The following is a 24,882-nucleotide window of genomic DNA, read 5'->3' as shown; positions in this document are numbered from 1 at the left end:
TTCATCGATAATGCGATGAGATCTGTAGTTTTTGCCCTGGTCAATCTTGACATTAGGAAAAAGAGAAAATTTGTTTTGTAATTTTTATTTATTAATGTAAAGACTAATTTTATTTTAAATAATATCTTGGTGACCTTTACCTTCAATTTCCTAAAAAAAAATCACACCCCAGAAGCTCAGCCAGGCTCAAAAGCTTGGGGTAGTTAGTGTGGGGGGCCAGTTTATTTTTGATCAGCCAGTAAAGGCACTTGAAGCCACCAATTACCGCCTCATGCTCCACAACAACTGTGGGCTCAAAGGCATTCATCACCGAGATGCCTGTAAATGATTAAATGTTTTATAATGTTAAACTCAAATGTTATTATAATTGCATTATTTGATGTTGAAACTGGAACCTACCAGATGCGAGAGATGCTTGGCATCTAACACTCTCCTGGTGGTGCTCTGTGGTGATGTGCCTTTCTAAGTAGTCCTTTCTATATACTCCTCCTCCAAACTCAACAAAGGCCCTCTTTCCTGGGCCTTTCCTAGCAGCGGGCTTGTGCTGTCTGCACAATCAACAAAACATCCCTAAAATGTAGAGCAATCATAACATTACAAAGAGAACAAAAAACAAAACATGGTTATCAATAATTGAAGAAATAATGCAGATACTAAATTTACCGTGCTGTGTGTCGTAGAGCCAGGACTTGAATTGGGGCATTTTCAGCCATTCTGGATCAAAACCAGTGACTCTGTGTTTTGCTGATGCAGTCATCTCTATAAGGCACAAAAGAATAGAAATTAGGACCCTTTTCCTGAGAAAGATGCATTTCTGATCTGACCCCTGCTTTATTTCCCTGTGTTTGCTGAGTCTCACCTGTTGCCTCTACCCTAGCTGGCACTACTGCATGCTGCCTGCTGTCTTCCTCCTCTTCCTCCCCTTCCTCCCTACATCTCCCTGAGTACCTACCGCTCCTATCCCTTCCTCCTGACCCTCTCTTACTGCCTCAGCTGCCACAGCTGCGGCACTAGTTGAAGCCTGGAAATATTGGAAGCAAATTCATTTTCACACTGATGGACGTCTGTTCACTCTTCCATGTGTGTTTCTTAAGTGTCTACACCATTTTGATAATACCTCCTGCGGTCCGGACTGTACCTCCTCTTCAGGATGAGGCTTTTTCTGCCGCTGAAAATATTTTTCAATACTCATCTGTGTGAAGGAGTGAACATCCAACGTCAGAGTTAATTACTAACGAGCAGAACTGCTCTATGTACAGCGCCGGCTAAACTTAAGCGGCAGCAGCTCAACACGTGTGCAGTGGTTAGCCTGTTGGCTAACGTTAACACTACTAACAGCGTGAGTTAATGTCTCTGCTCATTTTGAGCTTTCAGCTATGTTAATACAGACACAGGCTAATATAACATGATGAGTTAGTTTGCCCACATATTTGTACCGAGAGGTCTTACCTTCGTCTTTGGATCCGTTCTGCTACTACGTCTGCTTCTTCTTCTTCTTCTTCTGGCGGACCAGGTGCGTTAAGTGCGTCTTCTGTGGTTTATGATGCATACCGCCACCTATTGCACCGGAATTGTAACGACAAGCTACATTCACAGACAGTGAGTCCCATTATAATGTGTTTATGAGCGAGGTCGAACAGGTAGCACCAAAAGCAGAAAAATCTATATGTGGCGGAGATAATTTATTCGTGGCGCACCGCCACAGATAAATGAATGTATGGGAAACACTGCATGGTGTGGTAGTGACATCACATTTGAAATTTCATGGTACCACAGGAGTAGCTGGATGTGTTTGGTTTTCTTGCGGTGTGTCTTTCAGCGACCACCACAGGTGATGTGTCATTAAGAACATCCACGTCAGCTTCCTCTATAGGGGTTAGTCTCTGTGCACATGTAGAGTTGAGAGATAGTCTCTCCACTTGGACAAACTTATTTGCTCTCTCTTCTTTATGGTTATTCAAGTTGAACACGTAATCACTTTCTTTTTCAGATACGAGTGTTTCAAACAAGAGAAGGGCATCAGCTTATTTCCTATTGCATTATTATTCATCTTTAGTGTCTCAGTCACTGTGGTGAGTATCCACTTTTACTTCAATGGTGATCATTTAGTTTTAACCATGAAGTAAATAAATTAGAACATGCATCATATTCTCTTGAGTAGTTCCTGTATTTCATGTTGCAGGTATACTTACAGTGGAAGGAGCCAGTATTTCACCAGGTAAGAGAGCTCTGCATGATGCTCAACTGGCTCAGATCGCTCATTGTTTGCTATTAGGGCTCAGCCTACCTTAAGTCATTACTACCTTGGGTAAACATTGGACTTGTCAACGCAGCATACAGTACATCTCTCACTTTGGTGGATGCTGTTTGTTAAACATAAAGCAGCATTTCATACCAAAGCAAAAATGCAAAATATTGCATCATTGATGTTATTTTACTGTTTGATGATGATCAGTTAAAGGTATACTCTGCAGGAATTTCCTAAAAAACAATTTATAGACTTATACAGTAGTAATCCCTCTTAAATGTCACTTGTGACGCACGCTTAGTGTGTGGCTGTGTATTTATCTGCAGAGTTTCTGTCCTCTGCCTGGATTTTCTTATCATGCCTCCGTGTCAGTGATAGCCGTGGATGGAGGCATTATGTATTTGTGTCATCTGTACGTCCCTCAGTCCATCCTTGTGAACAAAATATCTCACGTCTCAAGCGAATTTCTTCAAATCTGGCACAAATGTCCAATAGGACTCAATGATGAACTGATTCAATTTTGGTGGTCAAACATCAAGGTCAATGTAATCTTGCATCTGCCTCTTGTGAACGCGATGTCTCAAAAACACCTCAGGTCAATTTTGTTTTAAAAATTTGTCATAAACGTCCACTTGGAAGAATAAGTTGATTAGAATTTTTTGGTTGAAGGTCAAAGGACAAGGTCAGTCTGACCTCACAAAATATGTTTTTGGCCATAACTCAAGTATTCATTTGCTAAATATGACAAAACTCTACTCTAATGTCTGATAGGATAAAATAATGAATTGATGACATTTTATAAGATTAAAGATCAACTTCACTGTGACATCATAATGTTGCAAAAACACTTGTCTGGCCATTATTCAACCTCATTTATCAGGAACAGAAGGGGAAATATTTGGTCAAATACTTATTTGGTGACACTAATCTTGGGTCAGGACTCAATAAACAGGCAATGACCAGGTGCCAGACGTGAAGCAGCATGCATCCAAGTGGAAGCTACAAAAATTGCGTATACAGCACTGAAAAATGCAAATGTTGCAAGCCCACCAAGCATTTTTTGGTTTAAAAAGCGTCTAGACCTGACGTCTAGGCTAAATCACGGCTGAATTTGGGCTGTCAGTGAAAATTTGGTAGACGTCTAACCATAGCCAAAGTGTAGACATCATCAATTATACAGCTATGTAGAGACCATGTCCAAAAAATGGAGATAAATATATTTTAATTACTGTTGACTCTCCATACGTGATTGCAATGGTGAAAATTACATTTAATCAATTTCAAAATTAAATTGACTAGATTTGGGTTACATGTAGCTAGACTAAATTGGAGCTAAATATAGCCAATACGTTTAAATCATGACTATTGCTTGCTGGGAGATGAAACACCAGATGGACAAAGGTGGGGTTCACTTTCACTGACGATACTATTTACAAACAGTTGCTGACAATTTCTGCATGATATACTTTAAAGTGTTTATTAACGTGTAGCATTTAAAAAACCCAGATACTATGCCGTGCTGAATCCATAAATGTGGGATCAAACTAGTGAAGATTATTGCCAAGAAGAATTGCATAGCTCTAACCATATACAGTAAGCATATAAACCTTTAAAGATGTGCACGGCCACTTCTGTTATACAGATTTTGTCTGTAGTTTTGTAGAGTCTCACATTGTGTATGTGTTTCTTTATAACAGCCAGAACAATGTGTCAAATTTGCTTTAGTAAACTGACTGTTTACCGATCACACTGCTCTATGATGGCTCAGCAAAACTGAGCACAGTGAACAAGTAAACTAAGCACAAAAAGTAAGGACATTTGTATTTGGTAGATTATTTCTTTGTTGGAACAGTGCTTCTTGGCAATAAATCTAATGCTGTTGGAAAGCCGGTTTATTTCCCTTTTAAATGGTGCCACATTTGTAAGGAACATGCATTTGTGGGATGAGTAGCAGAGCTGAGTATGTAGGTTGCGCCTATGAAAAATTTGCCAAATCATCTCTGCCAATGCCAAACGGCTTTTTTTTGCTGTTGACTCTTGTTTGGTGTTGTTTGGTGGATTGGATGATTAAAGTCTGCAGAAACAAGACATATAGGCAATTTAACAATTTATTCATTTAACAAACAGGAGCCTCAGTATTCTGTGGAAGAATCATACATAGCCACAACAGCCTGCCACCTCCACCTCATGCTAGTCACCAGCCTGGTCAAACACTGCTCTGGGACGCTATCCTAATCCTCAGCCAGCATTTGTCGCAAATCAGCCAACGTGGTTGTGTTGGTCACTCTGGCACGAACAGCACACCCAAGCTGATCCCACAAGTGTTCAATGGGGTTGAGGTCAGGACTGCTGGCTATCATCTTGATATCTCTGCCTTGAGATTGCCTCCGTTGATGACAAGCCTCAAGCCTCCCTCATTCCAGTGAGGGAGATGTTGCCCCACACCATCACACTGCCATCAGACTGCCACCAAAAGATGTTACTCTATCGGTGCAGCAATCAGCAAAGCGTTCTCCTCCTCTTCTCCACACTTTGACCCTATGATCCAATTGCCGCAGGCAGAATCCGGACTCATCGCTGAACATACCGTTCCTCGCTGACACAAGCGCAAACAGGCCTGATGGTGAAGGCCAGTCATGGCAGGCCTCCTGGCAGCCCTATGAAACTAGAGATTGGCTGCGTGCAGTCTGTTCCGGATTGTCTGGGCAGAGAGCCGTCAGTCATGTCTTCCTGCAAACCTTGACTGCAAATCTGTAGAAGACTGCCTACGGTTCGGAAGTGCTGACAGGATGAGGACACAGTCTTCTTGGGGTGCCGTTTTCTTGGGACGCCCACTTTGCAGCCTGTCTCTGACATCCCCTGTTAATATGGAACCTGGCCTTCAGTTTGCAGATGGTACTAAGGCTCACTCCAAATAATGCCGGAACTTGGTTTTGCAGAACACCAGCTTGAAGTTGCCCTATTGCACGGGTCCTATCCAGATCAGTCAAATGGGCATGCCAATTCTTGGAACATACACCAACTGGCCACTGTAGCAGGGCCCATGTTCACCTGGGGGTACCAGAGGCTCAAAACAAGAGGCAATAGCAACAGCAAAAAAATACAGCTGTTTGGAATTGGCAGAAAAGATTTTGCGATTTTTTGTGACTCATCCCACAAATGCATGTTCCTTACAAATGTGGCACCATCTAAAAGGGAAATAGACAGGCTTTCCAATAGTATATGATTTATTGCCAAGAAGCATTTTGACAACAAAGAAATAATCTACCAGACACAAATTTCCTTACTTTTTGTGCTTAGTTTACAGAGTGTGGTCCAAATGGCCACTTTAATTATGAGTAGTTTTGTACTTTAAATAGGGATTGTAGTGAATGCACATAGCATTCGTGTTGGTTTTCCAAATTTTTGCAATGTAACATATACTTGTGTTTTACAGTAATACAGCACAGTGGTTCCCAACAGAGGCCTGCACAGGTCCATTTTTGAAAACCCACACCCGCCTGTACCTGTAAATTTCCGCACCAGAACCAACCCGTTACACAAAGGCTACAGTCAGTCACATTAAGCTCAGTTCTCTGTTCTTCAATTACAAATCCAGAGGAGGGGATGTCTATTTCACTGGCTGCGCTTGTGAAAACATTTAATCACTGCCAGGATAGGAAACATTTTAGCATGCTCCTTCCGCCACCATAAAACCTCAAAAGGATCTTCCTTGGCTGTCTTGAACTGGATGTAGGCTGCCACCTCATCCTCGGGCTGCAAAGTTTCATCACTGGAGTCCTCCACATTGGTGACAAATGTGACAACGGGGTCAAAGGATTGACTTGTGTTGTTGAGTTTCAAAATAAAAGGATGCAGCTTCATAATAGGGATACATGTCAAAATGTCACACATACACTGCACATCTTTTTCAATTGTTGTATTCTGAAAAATATTTTTGTTCTCATCTGCTGCCCGCCCACGTGTAGTTCATTCTTACCCATACCTGTACCCATACCCATGAATTTATATATGTATGTATATATATATATATATATATATATATATATATGTATATACTATTGACTTCTTTTAAATGAAGCCAAGACTATTTGTAACCTTTATGGCCTTGGTGTGGACAGGAGTTGTGTGTATTTCAAACAGTACCTGCACTTTAAACCAATCGCCTAATTTTAAGGATTACCAAAAATTCTAAATAAAATGATAAAATAATACTGATAAAAGATGAATAGTTGAAATCATTTATCCTGTAAACTGTCTAAAAGTCTACAGCTGTAATAGTGAAAGCTCTCACTTAAGTGTAAATTCTTATAATACCCAAAGGAAAAAAAAAGTTGGAGAGGAAAACTTTTTAGAGACAACATTGTGTGTATTGGAAAAGCTAGCAGACTGTTAACATTTATCTCAGTGTACAACTTTGGCTGCCAGAGAGAAAAAATGTTGATGAAAATTTGTACACAGTTTGATTCATCTTGGCCCACACGCCCTTGCGGTGTATCAAAGCCAAATTAATAATCATGTCCTCTTCTAGGTCATGTATGGTGCTCTAGTAGCTTGCCTAGTGATGCGATCTATCTTCATTGTTACATGGTAAGTTTGCCAAGTTGACCGTTAACATTAAAAACATAAGCATATCAAATGTGTTTTTTGTTAACATTTAATAATTGAGAAAATGAGTCACGTAACAACTTCCTGAAGTGTTTTCTTTGTTGTTTTTGTTTCAATGTTAGGGTGTACCCATGGCTCAGACCGCTGTGCTACACCTCCTTAGGAGTCTTTATGTTAGGGTTCCTACTGTGGAACATTGACAATATCTTCTGTGACATATTAAGGTAAGTATTTGCTGTGAAAAATTAATAAGGGATATTATATATTAACTTGCTTAATTTTGGAATTCATAGAGCAAAGTTAATAATCATCCTTTTAATAGTAGCTGTGTCAGTAGTAGCTGTGTCAGTTGTGACATCACAACAATAATGTAAATCATTTTTTTCTATTCTCAAGGAGAAGTCAGGAAAACTCAGTAATATCAGTGCCTGAAAATGTATCAGCTCATTTACTGTGGAATAAGACACCGAACCAACTAATCTAAAATGCCTGTTTAGGTTTTGATTCACGTTTAAGATAAAACATTTATCAGAACAATTTCTTAGCAACATCTCTTAGAGAATCATTTACTGTTGGAGATACATTTCTACTGGAAATAGCTCTAGCTGGAGGCATTATGTTTTCAGGTTGTTCATCCATCCTCACATATGTACGGCTGTCCCCTTCTCATGAGCCGATATCGCACAAACGTCTTGAAAGAATTTCTTTAAATAAAATGTCCACTTGGACTCAATGATGAACTGATTAGATTTAGATGGTCAAAGGTTTAAGGTTAAGTTCACTGTGAGTGTGTCTGTCTCATTCTTGTGAAAGTGATATCTCAAGAATACCTTGAGGGAATTTCTCCAAAGTTAACCCAAATGTCCATATGGACTGATTAAAATTTGGTGGTCAGAGGTCAACCTAACCCATGGAACGCACTGGTGATTCTGGTTGTTGTTTGTGAACGTCAACTGTTAATACTGTAAACACTGTAAAATTACTGTAAAAATTTTTTACAGCATTTTGAATTTTGCTCTCATGCGAATAATTGGAGTCAATGCAAAAATGGCATTTTTAAACATCAGTTTTTCATTATGGAGCCAATAAATCATTGTTAAAAACAAATTACCAACATCCCCATGCTGTCTAGATGCAATTTGTGTATTTTTGGATTTTTTTCTTAATAACTGAATTTGTGACAGCCGTTTAAAATCTGCCTTTACACACTAACAGCTGCTGTCTTGCACACAGGTGACTGGCTTAGTCAATTTGTGAAGCTACATGTGACATTTCCATTTGCCAATTAGCTCAGTGAGACAGAGGATGGTTCTTGGTGTTGAAGATTGTGAGTTCAAGCCTCAGCTCGTGCAACATTTCCATATGAGAAATCTACCCAAACTTTTCATAAAGGTCCAGTCCCATGCCACATGTCCTCAACTGGAAACACAAGACAATAGTCCTGATGGTGGCGCTACAGCAAGCCTCTAAATTCCAAAACTTTGAAAATTCATAACAAATCAACCATATGTGCTACAGCTTTGGAACTTTCACTTTGAAATTTGCTTTTCCATAGCATGGATGGCTACTGTCTGGCACCCTGATGCTTGACTTAGTCAATTTGTGAAGCCACACATGAACTGTCACTTGCCAATTAGCTCAGTGAGATCGAAGACGGACCTCAGTCTCAGAAGTTGTGAGTTCAAGCCTCAGCTAAGGCAGAACGGACATTCTAATGTGAAAGTCCTATGTTCAGGCATCATGCTATGTGGATTAGAGACTACTAAGGTTAAAATAATTATGATCCAGGCTGTTTCGCAGAGAGACAAATACTCTTTATCAACACTTTCCCCTCTTATTCCTTGTCTCTTTTCCCTGTTTATTTGGCTTAGCTATCAGTCAATATGCAGAGTCTATCCAATAGCTACTTTTACATTTTAAAAAATGTTTTCATCTTTGTCACCATGGATAATGTTTAGCTTTAAGCTAGATCAGGCCAGTTTGTTCATAATTGCTAGCAGTTAATGTTATTCTTACTTTCTTGTTCTTGAGTTTTTTCTTTCCTTTGTCTTTTATGAGTCTGATCACTTCAGCCACTCATCCACAACTTGAAGGTCATGCCATAATTATATGATGTAACTTCTATGTTGTGATATGCTTTGTTTTAGTGTGTGTGTTGCTCAGAATTGCCTAATTTTGCCTAAAATTGCCCGGCCCCGACCATTGCTGCGCAGCAGCTATAATTCTAATTCTCATGCTAATTATGACAAAAATTCACACAAATGTCCAATAGGATAAAATGATGATGTTATGACATTTATATCCAAAAGGTCAATGGTCAGCTTCACTGTGACATCGTAATATTCTGCAAAAACACTTTTTTGGCCATTACTCAATGTCATATCTCAGGATTAGAAGGGGAGACATTTGATTAGATATTGGTGACACTCATTTTGGGTGTCCACCTTGAAACTGTGCTGACTGTGTAGATCGTTTGTGCTGTTGGGGGGAAGACGCGTGTGAAGCATCCGTATTTTCACTGACATGGATGTAAACTGTAAGAGAAACTTGACTGGTGCATGGAGGTATACAACTGCGGGACAGTAATTCTAGTTTGCTTTGTTATTCAGAGCCAGAAGGCAAACACTACCCCCTGGTGTTGGAGTAATCACACAGTTCCATGCCTGGTGGCACATCTTTACAGGCCTTGGATCCTACCTGCACATACTTCTCAGGTAAGCTGCCATTTCAGGAGACAGCCACAGTGATTTTGTTGTGGTGAGACATGTTTATTTGCATTGAAATCTTATTTATATCTTCTTCTAGCCTGCAGATCAGGTCAACCTACCTCAAGTACAGACCAAATGTAAAGGTATGTCTAGCAGCAGAGATGGGGGACTCGAGTAACATGACTTGACTCGAGTCAGACTTAAGTCGCAAATATGATGATTTGAGACTTGCTTGACTAACGTTGATAAAAGACTCGACTTGACATTGACTTTGTATTCATGACTTGAGACTTGACTTTGACTTGAGACAGATGACTCGAAAGGACTTGGCTTTAATTCAGTATTAAAGGCAGGCTAAGCACCGTTGGGCTTCACTTCTGTTTACATTCAACAATGTTATCAAACACAACAGAGCTAGCTCGCCCCTCGTCCTCCATGACTCTGTCATGAACGAGCGATAGCTGCTAGTTAGTTTACACACCTGTTCAAGGGATAGTGCAACCAACATGAAAATTCACCCATTATCTACTCACCCTCATGCCAATGGAGGATCAGGTGAAGTTTTAGAGTCCTCACAACATTTGCGGAGATCCAAAGGGAGAGGAGGTAGCAACAAAACTCCACCTAATGGAGGCTTACGGTGCCCCAGATTCAAACGTCCAAAAACAAATAATTGAAACCACAAAATATCTCCATACTGCTCGTCCGTAGTGATCCATGTGTCCTGAAGCCCTGACATAAAAAGTTGTCTGGAAAAACGTCATTTGAACTCTGTTTTTAGCCTCATTCAGAGCTCTACGCATTTTACTTGCGTTTGCGACTAAAAATAGTTCTGTGCAAGCAGAATCCTGCCAGTTGTGGGTTGAACAGGGGTCATATACAGGAAAACGGCGGAGCACTATGGCCACCACAAGATAACGGTTTACTGGCCACCGAGAAGCCCGGCTCCAGGTCCAATAATTTCCTTTTCGTTGGTGTCATGACTGCCCAGAAATACCCGAACAGCCGAGCCGTGGCGGCACACAGGTATGTGACATGGAGAGGAGAGGAGAAAGGAGCCGTTCACATTTCTCTCTTTGTGGCAGGTAATGGTCCACAAACCTCACCGCACTGAAGGGACTGTTCTTAACCTATCAGAGGAGGAAGGTGGCTTTATTGGAATCTATTTATTTTATTTTGCTCCCGCCACTAGCCACAAATATTTTTCCTTGAGATTTTTTTTCCCGAGAGAGCGGTGAGCAGCAGCGGTGCCGTGCTCGGGAATCATGTGGTGATGATTAACGGTGGTGGAGCGCATAAACAAACACTTTGGAGGAGGTATGTGCTTTCCAATCAAACTTTTTTGAAGGATTATTAAGTCTTGAACCGAATTTCACCGCTGATTGTTTTCTTGATAGACTCTGATTTTTTATTTGGCTACTTTTGTCAGACGATTGAGAGCGGTGACACACGGTCCGTGTGGATGAACTTGTATGAACCTGAGTTGATTAATGAAGTAACTTGAAGTCAGAAATAAGGAAAACTGTTTTACTTTTACTTTTATAATTATTATTATCTTATTATGCCAACTGAAGAATTAAATTTGTTTATTTGGGTGTTTTAGCTCTTTTCTCTGGAGCAGAAACTGATGCAAATGAGCTCATTAATCAATGAGGGGGAAAATAACATGATTCGACGATTAGTCGGCTAAAGGAAAAATCTGTCAATTCAGATTCGACTATGAAAATTCTTAGTCGGGGACACCCTTAGTTAAAACTATTGTAATGTTGCTAATGTACTAATGTTGCTAAAGCAAGAGGTTAGTGGAGTGAGAGGCTGGTCCAGGCAGGTAACTGTTGTCCTGTATTTTCTCCGAAATCCAAAATTCTTCCACTCTGCTGATTTATTCCTGAGTAAATAATGTTATCCTCATCATCTTTCTCTTGGCTGCTTGCCATCTGCCTACCGCTGTTTGACAGTGACACAGACTTTCAAATAAAAGCCTATGCTAAAGTTGTTGTTTTGTTCATGTGTTCGCTGCAGTTCAGAGCAGGAATAGAGATGTCACACAATCTCCCATCTAAATTTGAAAATGGTCTCCTTCAATGTAAATGGAATACTCAATCCAATTAAGAGAGGCAAGATACTGTCAGAATTGAGAAGGGAGCGTGCTCAGGTAGCATTCCTTCAGGAAACACATTTATCTGAAACTGAACATGCAAAACTGAGAAGAGGAGGCTTCAAATATGTATTTCACTCATCCTATAAATCAGGACATAGAAGAGGGTCTGCCATCCTTATTTCAAATCAAGTCCAATATGAACACATTTCAGAGACTAAAGATAGGGAGTTTAATCCAACAGGCCATGACTACACTTATTTGTCTGCACCTCAATCTGCTTATTCAAGGATTGACTATTTTTTGCATTCAAGAGAGAACGATTTAGAATTCAGTCGTGATATTGGAACAATTGGTATATCTGATCATTCACCAATAGTAATGACAATTAATATTGATAATAACCAAAAATCGACACTATGGAAATTGAACTCAAGTTTATTGAATAACCCCCAGGTAAAAGGAGAGTTGGAAAAGGCAATAGATACCTATTTTAAAGAAAACAACAATGTGTCCCCTCCTATGGTGTGGGATGCATTCAAGGCAGTCCTGAGGGGGAAAATAATTTCTATTTCCTCATCACTAAAAAAATGTAGAAGGGGGAGGCTCAATTCTCTATATACCAAACTCAGAGAATTACAAAAATATACATGACCTGTTCCAAAAGAGATATCTACCATTTGTGAAAATTGGCACCTTTCTTTGTATGACAAAAATGATTCCTTGCATAAAAGTAAAACTCAAGGAACAAAATATGGAATATCACTGGAGTTATTGGCTATCTTGACTCCTTTACTAACAAAACAGTAACCTTTTTGTGGAAACAATCACCTGTGTTGTTTTGCCAAGAACAAAATATGTAACAATAACAAACCTGCAATAAGATCAGAATGGTTTACGTTATTCTTCTCTCAATACACTGGGTATGGGCCACAAAACATTAACAAGCTTGTAGTTGTCCTCCAGTGGCCTACTGTAAGACCTAGAAAAGTGTTATGCAACAGAATGGTTACATTTCAAAAAGATCAAGCTGGACAGTGTCCTTGCACTAAGCCTGGCTTGGTGAGGGCGCATTATAAGGCCTCCGTGACTGTATACTCTTTCCACTGGTGCACTGGTGGCAGGAACAGCGAGCACTCTCATAGCCACAAGATAGAGCCTTGGGAAGACCTTTGCATGCCTTTTCCAGAAACCTAGGCAGTCTGCTTCTTCTTCATCAGAGCACACCTGGATGTAGCGAATGAGCTCAGCCTTGACAGATGATACATGGTCATCCTTCTTGTTGCTTTATTTCCTGTAGCCAGTGAAAAGGCGTGGAGTTTTAGCAGGTGGCTCATCCTTATCATCCTCTCCACTACTGCTCTCAGCAAGTATGGTGACTTTCCGAGCCTCAGCCAAGACAAGGTCTGAAAAAGTTGCACAAAAATCATGGTTAGTTACAATATTATGACGTTGACAGTGGTGATGGTTAAGTTAATGAACGATAAGTAAGTCTAAATGAGATTTTACTGATGTTATTGAAAGCGAGAAAAGATTTGAGTGCCTGAAAAGTTGGGAGGAGAAGGAAATGAAAGGTGCCTGAAAACTCCAAGCCATGAATGATGCATAATGTGATGATAATGTGTTTGGAAATGGTGTGCATTCACCTACCTATTATCATCTCCTTCACCTCACTCTTGACTTCATCTGGTGCAAGGACATCTTGCTCTAGCCAAAAGACGCAGAATGATGGGTCTAGTAGTGCAGACATCATGTAGACCATATCTCCAAATGGAAGATCTCCTGCGGGTTGAACTGAGTCATCCATTCTGACATTTGCAAAGATCCCCCGGAAACGGCGTTGCAGTGACTTCTGGAGAGCTTTCACAAAACCGGCCAGATGCCGAGTTGTATTCAGCATACTGTTGAGGTGGCTGTTGAGTGAGAGAACGCAAGGCAGAGCCGCACTTAGAGTCACCACTTTCTCCCCTTGTGTGAGGTCTGTTGCTTGAGAAATGGGGCCAAAATTTCCACAAGCTCTTTCAGCTGATTCCATTCTCTTGCTGATAAGCACAGGCCTTTATGTCCTTGGGCTTCCAGAAGAGTATTTAGGCTTTGAGGATCCAGGTCAGTGATTGCCTCCACAAGGCAGAGAGTTGTAATTCCATCGTGTTGATAGAGCAAAGGGGATGCTTCGATTGGCTCCATACTCTCCCTCAAATGCTTCTTTCAGCCCACAAGTGGAATGAAGTAAACTGCAGAATTTTGTCACTTTTGCCATTGCACTGTTCAGAGTCTTTGTGTCCTTCAGTCCATCTCACACAACAAGCTGTAATGAATGTGCAAAGCACTGTAGTCGCTGTTGATGGCAGCTGCTCTGGATAGATTCCACATCGTCCTGGAAATTCTCACTTATATCCTCCCATAAGTTGCTGTTTTCCAGGTCGTCTTCACCATCTTCACTCTCAGTTGTTGCAGAGGGGAAACAAACTGTGAAGGCTTTCCTCATATTTGCTGCATTGTCACAGATAATGTCATCTAATTTGTGTTTTATATTGAAGTTGTCGCATATCTCCTCAAATTTCTCACTTATTCTTTCTCCAGTGTGTGACCCTGTGAATCGTTCACAACTTAAGAGAACAGTTTGCAGGCTTGGGCTGTTTTTCTCTATTTCCATGAAGTGGGCTGTTACCCCTAAAAAGCCACGCATGCTTCGGTCAGTCCAGATATCAACAGTCACAGACACATTGTCTGTCTTTTCTAGTTTGGATTTGATCTTGGACTCTGTCTGCTGCTAGTTCACTCAGACGTCTGGTTACGGTGCTTCGACTTACTGGGCAGTATCTCTCCTCTACCACTGACATGAAATTCTTGAAGCTAGGCTTGCCAATCAAAGACAGAGGCAGATTGCATGAAATGATGAGATCCTGTATTATGGATTCAGTAATGGCCTTCTGTCTGGGATGGCCCTGGCTGTATATCTGCACACCTTTTGCCTGAGTCAAGAACGCATCAAGGCTGCTCTGTCCCTCTCCACTGGCCAGTTTTTTCACTTTGTTGAATTCAGAAAACCTGTAGATGAACAACATGGAAAGTCTACTATAAATTAACACATTCCACTATCCTCTCTCTCAAACCCAGTGTAATGGTAACCTAATAAACCTGTAACATTAACGTTACGTGGTCAACAATAAACCTGTAACCTGCCTGTAAGCCGACAGTATGTATGTATTTTTCTACGTTTAACGTTAGCTAGTAGATGGTGGCAGCGGAACGTAGATGATTAACATTACCGACCTTTTTTTACGTCATGTCAACACCACTCAGTGCAAACAAGTGTGACAAGCAAACTAACATTCACTCATCTTTTCAAATATTCAGTTCCAAAGCTAGTAGCAAGCTAGGTTAACGTTACATAGCAGATGCTGAGCTAAACATGTTTGCTAACCATCCATATGCGCTAATGTGACTGACCCCTCCAGGTGAGTTTTCAGGTGCCTGATAAAATTTGATGTCGTTGATCCAGCATCCTTAATTTTGATACTGCAGACTTTGCAGTCTGCGCTTCTTTTGTTGGTGCCGTCTTGTTTGAAGTTCTTATAACCAAATGTAATTACAAAGGGTACAGCAGCAGCTGCAGGTTTGCCGGTCGCCATAGTGTTACCGTCATCTGAGGTACTCGTGCGTGAGGCGCGCACCCGCGTAATATGGTTACTATGGTTACTATAGTACTATGGAAGGAAACTCGTCAGACGTTTCAAAGTTTCCTTAATGTTAATACGCCAAAAATAGAAAATATAATGATTGTTCACGAGTCCCAAAACACGAATCCGAGTCAAGTCTGAAGTATTTTGAGCACAAGTTCAAGTCAAGTCTGAAGTCTCTGTGTGTGAGACTTAAGTGCGACTCGAGTCCGAGTCGCAAACTCGAGTCCCCATCTCTGGTGCCTTGCTTATGATTTTTGTGTCTGTGTTGATTAGAGAGAGAGGACAATAACTAGCTAGATGAGTGGGGTCTTTATCAAGTTTTAAAAGTAAGGTGATTAAGGCTGTATTCATGGTAGGAGATATTCTTTTATTTTTGCGGAATTCATCAATCATTCTGAAAGAAAGAGGTGAAATGGTGGACCAGAAATGTTTGTAGAACTCAGCAGGGAAGCCATCGGGACCGGGGGCCTTATTGTTTTGCATTTTACTGAGTGTGTTGTGAAATTCATCTGAGGTTAATGGCTGTTCGAGTGACTTAGTTTGTTCTGGTGTTAATTGGGGTAGATTGATATTACTCAAGACTTTATGTATATCATGAGTACTTGGGTTGTGAGAGAGTGTGAATAAATCTTGATAATAATTCTTAAATATATTGTTGATGTCTTTTGGGTCATGGTGTGGCTTCCCTGCTGAGTCCTTAATTACTGTTATGATTGTTCTATCCTTATTTTGTTTAACCAGATTTGCCAGATACGCTGTTTATCTATTACTGTGTTGAGATGTGTTAAGTCTTAGGGCTCTAGTTTCCCGGCGCAGCGCAGGGTGGTGCAGGGTGGCGAACCCCGCTCAGAGCTAGTTTCGAGCAGCGCAACCCGAGGCGCGCTCAGTTTGGTAGTTTGGCAGACCGAGGTGCGCTGAGATGGGTCTGGCGGCGCAGCAGGGGGAGGTGTCGACAGATCTAGCTTGGCGCAGTGACAGTTTCGTGCCAAAAGGCTTCACCGAAGGTGCGCTAAAAGCTTGCCAGCTGAAACCAGGTCTACTGTCAGCGCAGGCGGAGCGCAGGCAGAGTGCAGGCGGTGTAAGCTGAAGTTTGGCTGACCGGCTGACAGTGTGCACACGTCACCAAAATCTCACAGGCAGGTTTCCAGAATATCAGGCACATTAACAATGCAATAAATACCCCAAAAAACACTATTCAATGCAACTTTCTGCAATCAGCACATAAATGTATCTCTATATCGACTGTCCCGTCACATCTGATGTCAGATCAAAGGGGATTGGCACTGTTTGTCATGTTTGGCACGTGTAATGGAAACCCAACCTGATTTGATTAACACAGCTGCAAACTAATGAGTTCACATCCCTCTCAGCCAACCACAAACAGCCACAGCATCAGATAGGGAGTATATATTCAGCATCTGTCATCTTAGAAAAGTCAAAAGAAAAGAAACAGAGTGAGACTGCGAGAGAGAAAGAGAGAGCGCACGCGCGCACGAGAGAAACCCAACATTGATTTACGATTGTGGTGACCTCCTCCCAGGCTACCTTTGCATCATCAGCCCAAGGAGGTCTGCAGTTCCGTATATTCGGACACTGCGAGCTTGGACCTCCTGGACCAAAACATCAGTTTCCTTCTGGGAGAAGTTTGGCCATCTGACGCTGCTGCTCTCTTCTGCCATGGCGAATTGAGTAAACTCTCATTACGCCTTCACGCGGAGCATTTAAGGGCGAGGAGAGGGGCTCATTTGATTGGTGTGATGTGTGTAAAACCCACTCCACGCCTTCTCTCCTCCCTCTTTCCGACTTGCGCAGGTAGGAGGGACAGAAGGGGGAAAGAGGAGTAGCTGCGCCAGGCGCACGGTGTGCCAAACTTGCAAAATCCGCCTGGCCACACCCAGTTGGCGAAGCACAGGTGTGCTTCGCCTGGTCTGTGAAACTAGAGCCCTTAGTCTTTCAATTAGAAATTTAAGTTTATTCAGTTCCATTTTGTACTTCTGTAGTTCATAGTAGATGCTTTCAGTAGGATTAGTTGCATGGGTGTTTTCAAGTTCTTTAATTTTCTTTTCTATTTCGATTTGCAATGCTGTATCTTTTCGTTTTTTGTAAGATGAGCATGAAATTATTTTGCCCCTTAAAACAGCTTTTCCAGTTTGCCAGAGTAAAGTTGCAGAGGTGTCTGGAGAGTCATTTATTTCCAAAAAGGATGTCCACTCTCTCTTAAAATTCCTGGTCTTCTAGTAGTGACTACCAACTTTAATGTCGTCGATGGATATGTTTGGTCAATTATCAGGCTATAAGATAAATATCCAGAAAACCCAGGCTATGATTTTTAATTTTAACCCACCAGATGATTTGGTAACTAAATACAGCTTGAGTTGTAACAAGAAATCAATGAAGTATCTGGGAATTAATCTTACCCAAGACATTACAAAATTATTTGAAGCCAACTATATTCCTCTCAACCTTAAAATTAAGTCTGACATCTCCAAATGGAATCACTTACCTTTTCTCAGTCTAACCTCAAGGATTGAATCGGTCAAAATGGTGATTTTGCCACGCCTGTTGTATCTCTTCCTATCACTGCCAATTGAAATAAGTGATCGACAGTTCATTGAATGGCAGAAATTAGTTTCTCAATATATCTGGATGGGTAAAAAAACCAAGAATAAATATATATATATATATATATATATATATATATATATGTATATATATATATATGTGTGTATGTATATATATATATGTATATATATATACTGTATGTGTATATATATGTATATATATATATATATATATGTGTATGTATGTATGTATGTATACTATATATATATATATAGTAATGCAATTATCAAAAGACAAAGGGGGGATGGCACTGCCAAATTTAAAAGATTACTACTATGCGGCTCAAATAAGATCCTTGGTGTATCTCTGTGACCTGCAGTTCAGGGCCAGGTGTAAGAAAATAGAAGAGGGAGGATCTCAAAAGGGAATATGGTTTAGAGAAGCAAGATTTTTTCAGATACCTTCAAGTAAGGCATCGATTAAATACAATTTTGACAGAGTACTTGAGAAGTGATATCCTGAAGGTCTTTGTTTCATCTTACAAATCTGGGAGTGTAAAGAGACTAATGTCTAGATTACACAAAAGTTTCCAATACTCCTCAAAATCGAACACCCTGCATATTAAATGTAGATGGGAAAGGGAGGGTGATCTGGTCATGCCTGAGGATGAATGGGAAAACATTTGTAAATTACAATGGAAAACCACAACTTCACACAGCTGGCGGGAGTTTGGATGGAAAAACATTATGAGATTCTTTATAACACCTGCTCAGAAGAGACATCAAGGTAGTGGAACAAATTGTTGGAGGATGTGTGGTTCGGATACAGCCAACCATTATCATTTATTTTGGGATTGTCCGAAACTTTTGTCTTACTGGCATGACATTCATGATTGGGGCGGCAGTAGCTCAGTCCATATGGACTTGGGTTGGGAACCGGAGGGTTGCCTGTTCAAGTCCCCGTCTGGACCAAAATATGGAGCGTGGACTGGTAGCTGGAGAGGTGCCAGTTCACCTCCTGGGCACTGCCAAGGTGCCCCTGAGCAAGGCACCGAACTCCCCAACTGCTTGGAGCGCCTGTCATGGGCAGCCCACTCTGACATCTCTCCACTTAGTGCATGTATAGGTCCAGTTTTTGCATGTGTGTGTAATTGACAAACAGAGTAAAAAATTGAATTTCCCCTCGGGATTAATAAAGTATATATATATAAAAAAAATTGTCTGGAATACATATTTCAAATTACTATACAATTTGATGTCAGCTCAATGTATTTTGGTACCATGGCATTGCATACTCAATCAATAGCAGACAAATATCTAATGAAGATATTATTGATTGGAGTGAAGAAAGCTGTAACAAGGAAGTGGCTACAACCCAACGCACCGACACTGGAAGACTGGCAAAGAACTGTTCATGAAATCTACATCATGGAGAGACTGACGTTCGCTTTAAAACTACAATCTGAGAAATTTAAGAGATGGTGGTCAAAATGGATCAGATATATAAGATCACGGAGACCTGAACTGCTTTAAGTACCTTTATTACATGGCTAGACTATTAACTATTGGGACGACTGAAAATTGCTGTCAGAAGATCTTGATGGAAAAATGAGGAAGTGTGACATCTGTTGTTCAAATGTTCCTATTTTACACATTATAAAATGAAAGGGAGAGTAATAGATGGGAGAATATATTTTAGTGCAATTGTGCAAGTGCATTTTTTTTGTTTTGTGTATGTTTAATTGTGCTGAAATGATTTTGTATGTTTGTATGTTTCTCCTTTGCTACATGTCATCCCCTCTCTCTCCCCCTTTCATACTTACCTGTCCTGTGCATTAAAGGCAAAAATGCACAAAAAAAAAAAAAAAAAAATCCTTAAAAACAAACAAACAAACAAAAAAAAAACAACAACATATACACTCTGTGTGTTTTTTTCTAAATATAGTTTTCAGACTTGGGATTTTTTTCCAGATAGATTTCCAACATAAATAAATATAACCATAATTATAACAATATGCCATTAGACCAAAACCAAATTGTCAAAAACCACAAATTTTATCTGGGGCCAAATCAGTTTTTCTTGGACCCACTAAAATGACGAGCTGTGGGTCCTGGGGACTCACTACATCATTTCATCAATATCACTGCTCTAGCCCTTAGCCTTTGTATATATTGCAGTTTTTATTTTATTATTATTTTTTTTAAAGATATTTTTTGGTCGTTTTTGCCTTTAATTGATAGGACAGCTACGTGTGAAGGGGGTAGAGAGAAGGAATGACATGCAGCAAAAGGCCAAAGGCTGGAGTCAAACCTGCGCCGCTTCGGCAACAGCCTTGTTCATGGGGCGCCTACTCTATCCACTAAGCCACCGACGCCCCATATAGCAGCTTTTATTTAATTGCATTAATTTATTATTGGGTTCATCTATTCATTTAATTATTTGTCCTGTCTCATGCCAACTAGTTTCTTTGTGGAGTTTGGCCCACGTTGCACATTGAACCACAGAAGACAAGTTGAAATGAAATGGAAGGGGATCAACTGAAGAATGACGACTGCCATATCCAGACACCTTCGGCACAGGGACCTGCCAGTGCCTGCTGCTGAGAACTCCACACAGCTAGGGGACAGGTAGACCCCAAGGTACCACCCCAGGGACCCTTTGCTTCTGCTGGGATTTTTTTTTCATAAATCATTATTTGTTAGAATTGGGTTCTGTGATCTTATTCAGGTGTAATAAATTCATTTGCTTATTCATTTTCAAAGCAAACATTACGTGTGATCTGCTGCAGTGGTAAATGTTGAGGGGAGTTTTGGTGTTATCTTAATTAGGGTTTGGGAAAAGGGAAAACTGTCATTCAAAATTTACATCAGAATATTTTTTTGTTATGATTCTTCTTCTGTAGGTATTCAGATCTCTTCCTGAACTAAAATACAACTAAGATTCTTATTTATGTGTAGTTTTACAAGTTGCAGAGGGAGCTCTACTTATGACATAGTGTTGTCATATCCCATTTCAAGGAGTATTGTCTTGTTTTTGGGACAGAAACTGCCAACTTGAAAGGGAAAGTGATACTGTGATATTGTGGCTCAGCTGTCTTGACCAGGAGATCCTCCTTCATTTCCTTGGCCACAGGCTTCATTTTTACTTGAAATTTACCTATCAAAACATGCCAAGACTGGAATGAAAATTCCTTTGTTTTTTCCTTTGCCAAAGTTGTTCTGGGATTTAAAACAGTCATGTAATGTGAGAGACATGTTAAAGCCTTTCCTTGTTGTATTCAAGAAAGAGATGCAATTCTCATGGTTTTGTTATACATCATCATATGGAATTTTAATTTTGTTTAGGACAGGGTTCCACATCTTTTTTCAGGCATATAAAGTAAGTTGAACCACTTTCTACAGCTCGAGCTTCTGTAGACAGAGAAACACTTTCACATTCTTTAAAGTGATACTGCACACAAATTTGTGCTCTGTGAAGGACTAAAATTTTACAGCCACCCCTCAAGCCCACAGGGGTTGAGTACTGGGTTGTATAAGACTCACAATGAGCCTCCCTCGGTGTGTGTTGTGTTAAGAAACCTGTTTGTTGGGGTGTGACTAACATCTGCATGGTCTGATCAAATACTGTAAATGTGCAGAAACGTCAGTAGAAATGCATCAGCTCCACTATAGATAATTGAAGTCCAGCGAATGAAGCCAGCTAGAAAGACAACCTGTTTAAGAGGAAGATTTCCTATTTCTAATTGTTAATATTCAATCAAAGGACCAAGCAAATAAATGGGACATGTCTGAATGATTGCATCTTCATGAGCTGCAGGAAATGGGCTGCCAGACACAGCCATTTCTGATAAGACTTTCTGCCTCCTGCCTTCATAACATCAAATCTCTTCAAGATTTGCTGTTCTGTGAGAAAAAAGAAATGGAAGTGAAGGTCCTTCCCTTCTTGTCAGAAAAGTACTTCATTAAAGACGTGTTGACATTGTTTTATCTACAGGTAGTGAAGACTTAAACATATCCAACAATACTACTACATTTAATGTATTACACTCTTATTTATTAGTCCTTTTCTGGTCTATTTATTCACATCATTGCATCCAGGTGAAGAGTCCAGCGGCACACATGCACACTGATGGGGAATATCTTTGTAAAACAGTTTATGATCCAACCACTAGATTGCATACTTTTCCAGCTTATTTCAGACATTGCCAAACATTCCATTGTACATGGAGGAACTACTGTAAACCCACTGTAGAACTCTTTGAATCTTGGACTCAGTTTTCATGTACTGCATCTGTGGTGTGAAATGAAGGGCTTTGCATTTAACATGTTTATTTTGCTGCTGTGAAATCATGGATATGTAATTGAAACAATAGAACCTGGAGCTTGAAGTAACTGTTTGAAGATGCACAACATCTTTGTTGTATGGAGATATTTGTATTTGTGTGGCCTCCTAAACTGCTGTGTGCAGGGATATCTCCAGACAACACGATACATTCATATTCTATTATACTTACATGCTATGTAACTAACCCTTATATGTTTGGGTATAACAATGTGAACCCAGTGTTACAAACATTCATAAGCACAATGTATGAAAGATAACTATTGTCCAAATGTCTTTGTGGAATCTTTAATGTACATTACTGTCTTGAAATGGCTGCTCATCAGTAAAGGTGAGCTGTTGTCAAGGAGGGTGCCTTATTGTTGTAGTCCAAGTGATCCAAGTTGCCTTGATGTGCATGATAAACAAACCATTTAACTGTCCCTTGTGTGCCCGTCCTCTGGTTCCAAGCAGTTTTGCCATGAGGACAAACACTATCGGCTTTAAATGCAAAGTCGGTACCCGATTCTTTGGCCTCTTATTCATTTCATGTGTCCAACGTTTTAGTTACAGGTTGTTCTAATGATGTTAACTGTAGCTGTAAGTGAAAAAAATGTATGTGTTGAGTCCAGAGGAGCAAACTCTGCTCTTCTGGCCTCTATCATCAACTCTATCAAACGCTGTGATTTTTGTTGAACTTCATGTGCCAGTCTTTACTGATGCCCTGCATAGTCAAATAAAAGCAAATGTGTCAGACAGTTTGATTACCTAAGAACTTTTTCTTAGCCTCTCACTTGGAAAGTGCCATAACACACATGTATGCAATTTAAATATATCAAAAAGGCTGCAGTGTCAGTAACATAGACTTAAAAATAATGGACGTAGCTGATGTGATGTTACCAATTTGTTTGTGGATTCCTGTTTTGAAGCCTGGAGTTTGGCTTTTCAGCTGTCACCATCTTGGATTTTGTAACCATATTTGGGCCGAGAGGCTGGCTCTATGGAGGAGTGAGGGGTGGTGAGAACACCATCAGCAGACAGCCTGTCACTCAGAGTGGCCTGCCCTTAATTATGCATACCTTTAAGCCTCAATAAAATGTAAACAGAAGTTCAAACCTGTATAAATGTCATGAAAGTTGAAATTAGATATAGAGACCAAAAGGTTTTTTTGTACCAGGAGGTAATCATTAGGGACCTCGGCCGAGGACCCTATTGTTTTTGCTGTGTTTATTATTATTAGGGACCTTGGCCAAAGTCCCTCTTGTTTTTGCTGCGTTTATTATTATTATTAGGGCCCGAGCACCGACCGAAGGCTGGGCGAAGGCCCTATTGAAACTGAAGGAATTATTATTATCATTATTAGGGCCCAAGCACCTAGTGGTGCAAGGACCCTATTGAAATGCAAGGATTTATCATTATTATTATTATTATTAGGGCCCGAGCACTGACCAAAGGCCGGGCGAAGGCCCTATTGAAACTGCTCCATTTATTATTAGGGCCTGAGCACCGACTGAAGGCCAGGCGAAGGCCCTATTGAAACTGAAGGAATTATTATTATTATTATTAGGGCCCGAGCACCTAGTGGTGTGAGGACCCTATTGAAATGTAAGGATTTTTTATTATTATTATTAAACTGAAGGAATTATTAGGGCCAGAGCGATGACGAAGTCATCCGCAGAGGACCCTATTGAAATCGGGCTGTTTAGTAGGGCCCGAGTGATGACGAAGTCATCCGCGTAGGACCCTATTGTAATCGTGCTGTTTATTATTATTATTATTATTGGTAGGGCCTGAGCGACGACGAAGTCGTCCGCCTAGGACCCTATTGTAATCGCGCTGTTCATTAGGGCCCAAGCGATGACGAAGTCGTCCGTGAGGACCCTATTGTAATCGGGCTGTTTATTAGGGCCCGAGCGACGACGAAGTCGTCCGTGGGGACCCTATTGTAATCGCGCTGTTTATTATTATTATTAGGGCCTGAGCGACGACGAAGTTGTCCATGAGGACCCTATTGTAATCGCACTGTTTATTATTAGTATTATTATTATTATTTATTATTAGGGCCCGAAAAACGACGAAGTCGTCCGTGAGGACCCTATTGTAATCGCAGTGTTTATTAGGGCCCAAGCGACGACGAAGTCGTCCGTGAGAACCCTATTGTAATCGCGCTGTTTATTAGGGCCTGAGCGACGACAATATTATTATGGCCCAAGCGACAACGAAGTTGTCCGTGAGGACCCTATTGTAATCGCATTGTTTATTATTATTATTATTATTATTATTAATTATTAGGGCCCAAATGATGACGAAGTCGTCCGTGAGGACCCTATTGTAATCGCAGTGTTTATTAGGGCCCGAGCGACGACGAAGCCATCCGTGAGAACCCTATTGTAATCGCGCTGTTTATTAGGGCCCAAGGGACGATGAAGTTGTCCGTGTAGAACCCTATTGTAATCGCGCTGTTTATTATTATTATTAGGGCCCGAGCGACGACGAAGTATTTTCGATGTTTTTTGGCACATGGTTGGCGCGTAATGCCGAAATAGCGCCCCCCTACAAATTTTCAAAATACCCTCCCCATTAGGGTTAGTTTGTCGCAGGCAAACGAAATTTGGTACACACATGTATCATACCCAGACGCACAAAAAAGTC

The 24,882-nt window shown here is 40.6% G+C and overlaps 1 protein-coding gene and 1 pseudogene across 2 annotated transcripts in view; one reads left to right on the top strand and one right to left on the bottom strand.

Moving 5' to 3' along the window:
• Positions 1 to 22,988, top strand: part of acer3 (alkaline ceramidase 3) — a 52,445-nt gene extending 29,457 nt beyond the window's left edge. For both annotated transcript variants that reach the window (XM_033643891.2, XM_033643874.2), the window contains exons 5-11: positions 1,991 to 2,072; positions 2,183 to 2,218; positions 6,780 to 6,838; positions 6,979 to 7,080; positions 9,466 to 9,570; positions 9,662 to 9,707; positions 20,373 to 22,988. In XM_033643891.2, coding sequence (XP_033499782.1) covers positions 1,991 to 2,072; positions 2,183 to 2,218; positions 6,780 to 6,838; positions 6,979 to 7,080; positions 9,466 to 9,570; positions 9,662 to 9,707; positions 20,373 to 20,426 — 484 coding nt within the window. In that variant the 3' untranslated portion in view covers positions 20,427 to 22,988. The remainder of the gene's footprint in view (positions 1 to 1,990; positions 2,073 to 2,182; positions 2,219 to 6,779; positions 6,839 to 6,978; positions 7,081 to 9,465; positions 9,571 to 9,661; positions 9,708 to 20,372) is intronic.
• On the bottom strand, positions 13,231 to 14,150 carry LOC144464578 (zinc finger BED domain-containing protein 4-like; annotated as a pseudogene).
• Positions 22,989 to 24,882: the final 1,894 nt, after the last annotated feature.

This window comes from Epinephelus lanceolatus, chromosome 11, assembly GCF_041903045.1.
Source record: "Epinephelus lanceolatus isolate andai-2023 chromosome 11, ASM4190304v1, whole genome shotgun sequence".
NCBI classification, from domain to species: Eukaryota; Metazoa; Chordata; class Actinopteri; order Perciformes; family Serranidae; genus Epinephelus; species Epinephelus lanceolatus.
This window is presented reverse-complemented; position numbering and strand designations above follow the sequence as displayed.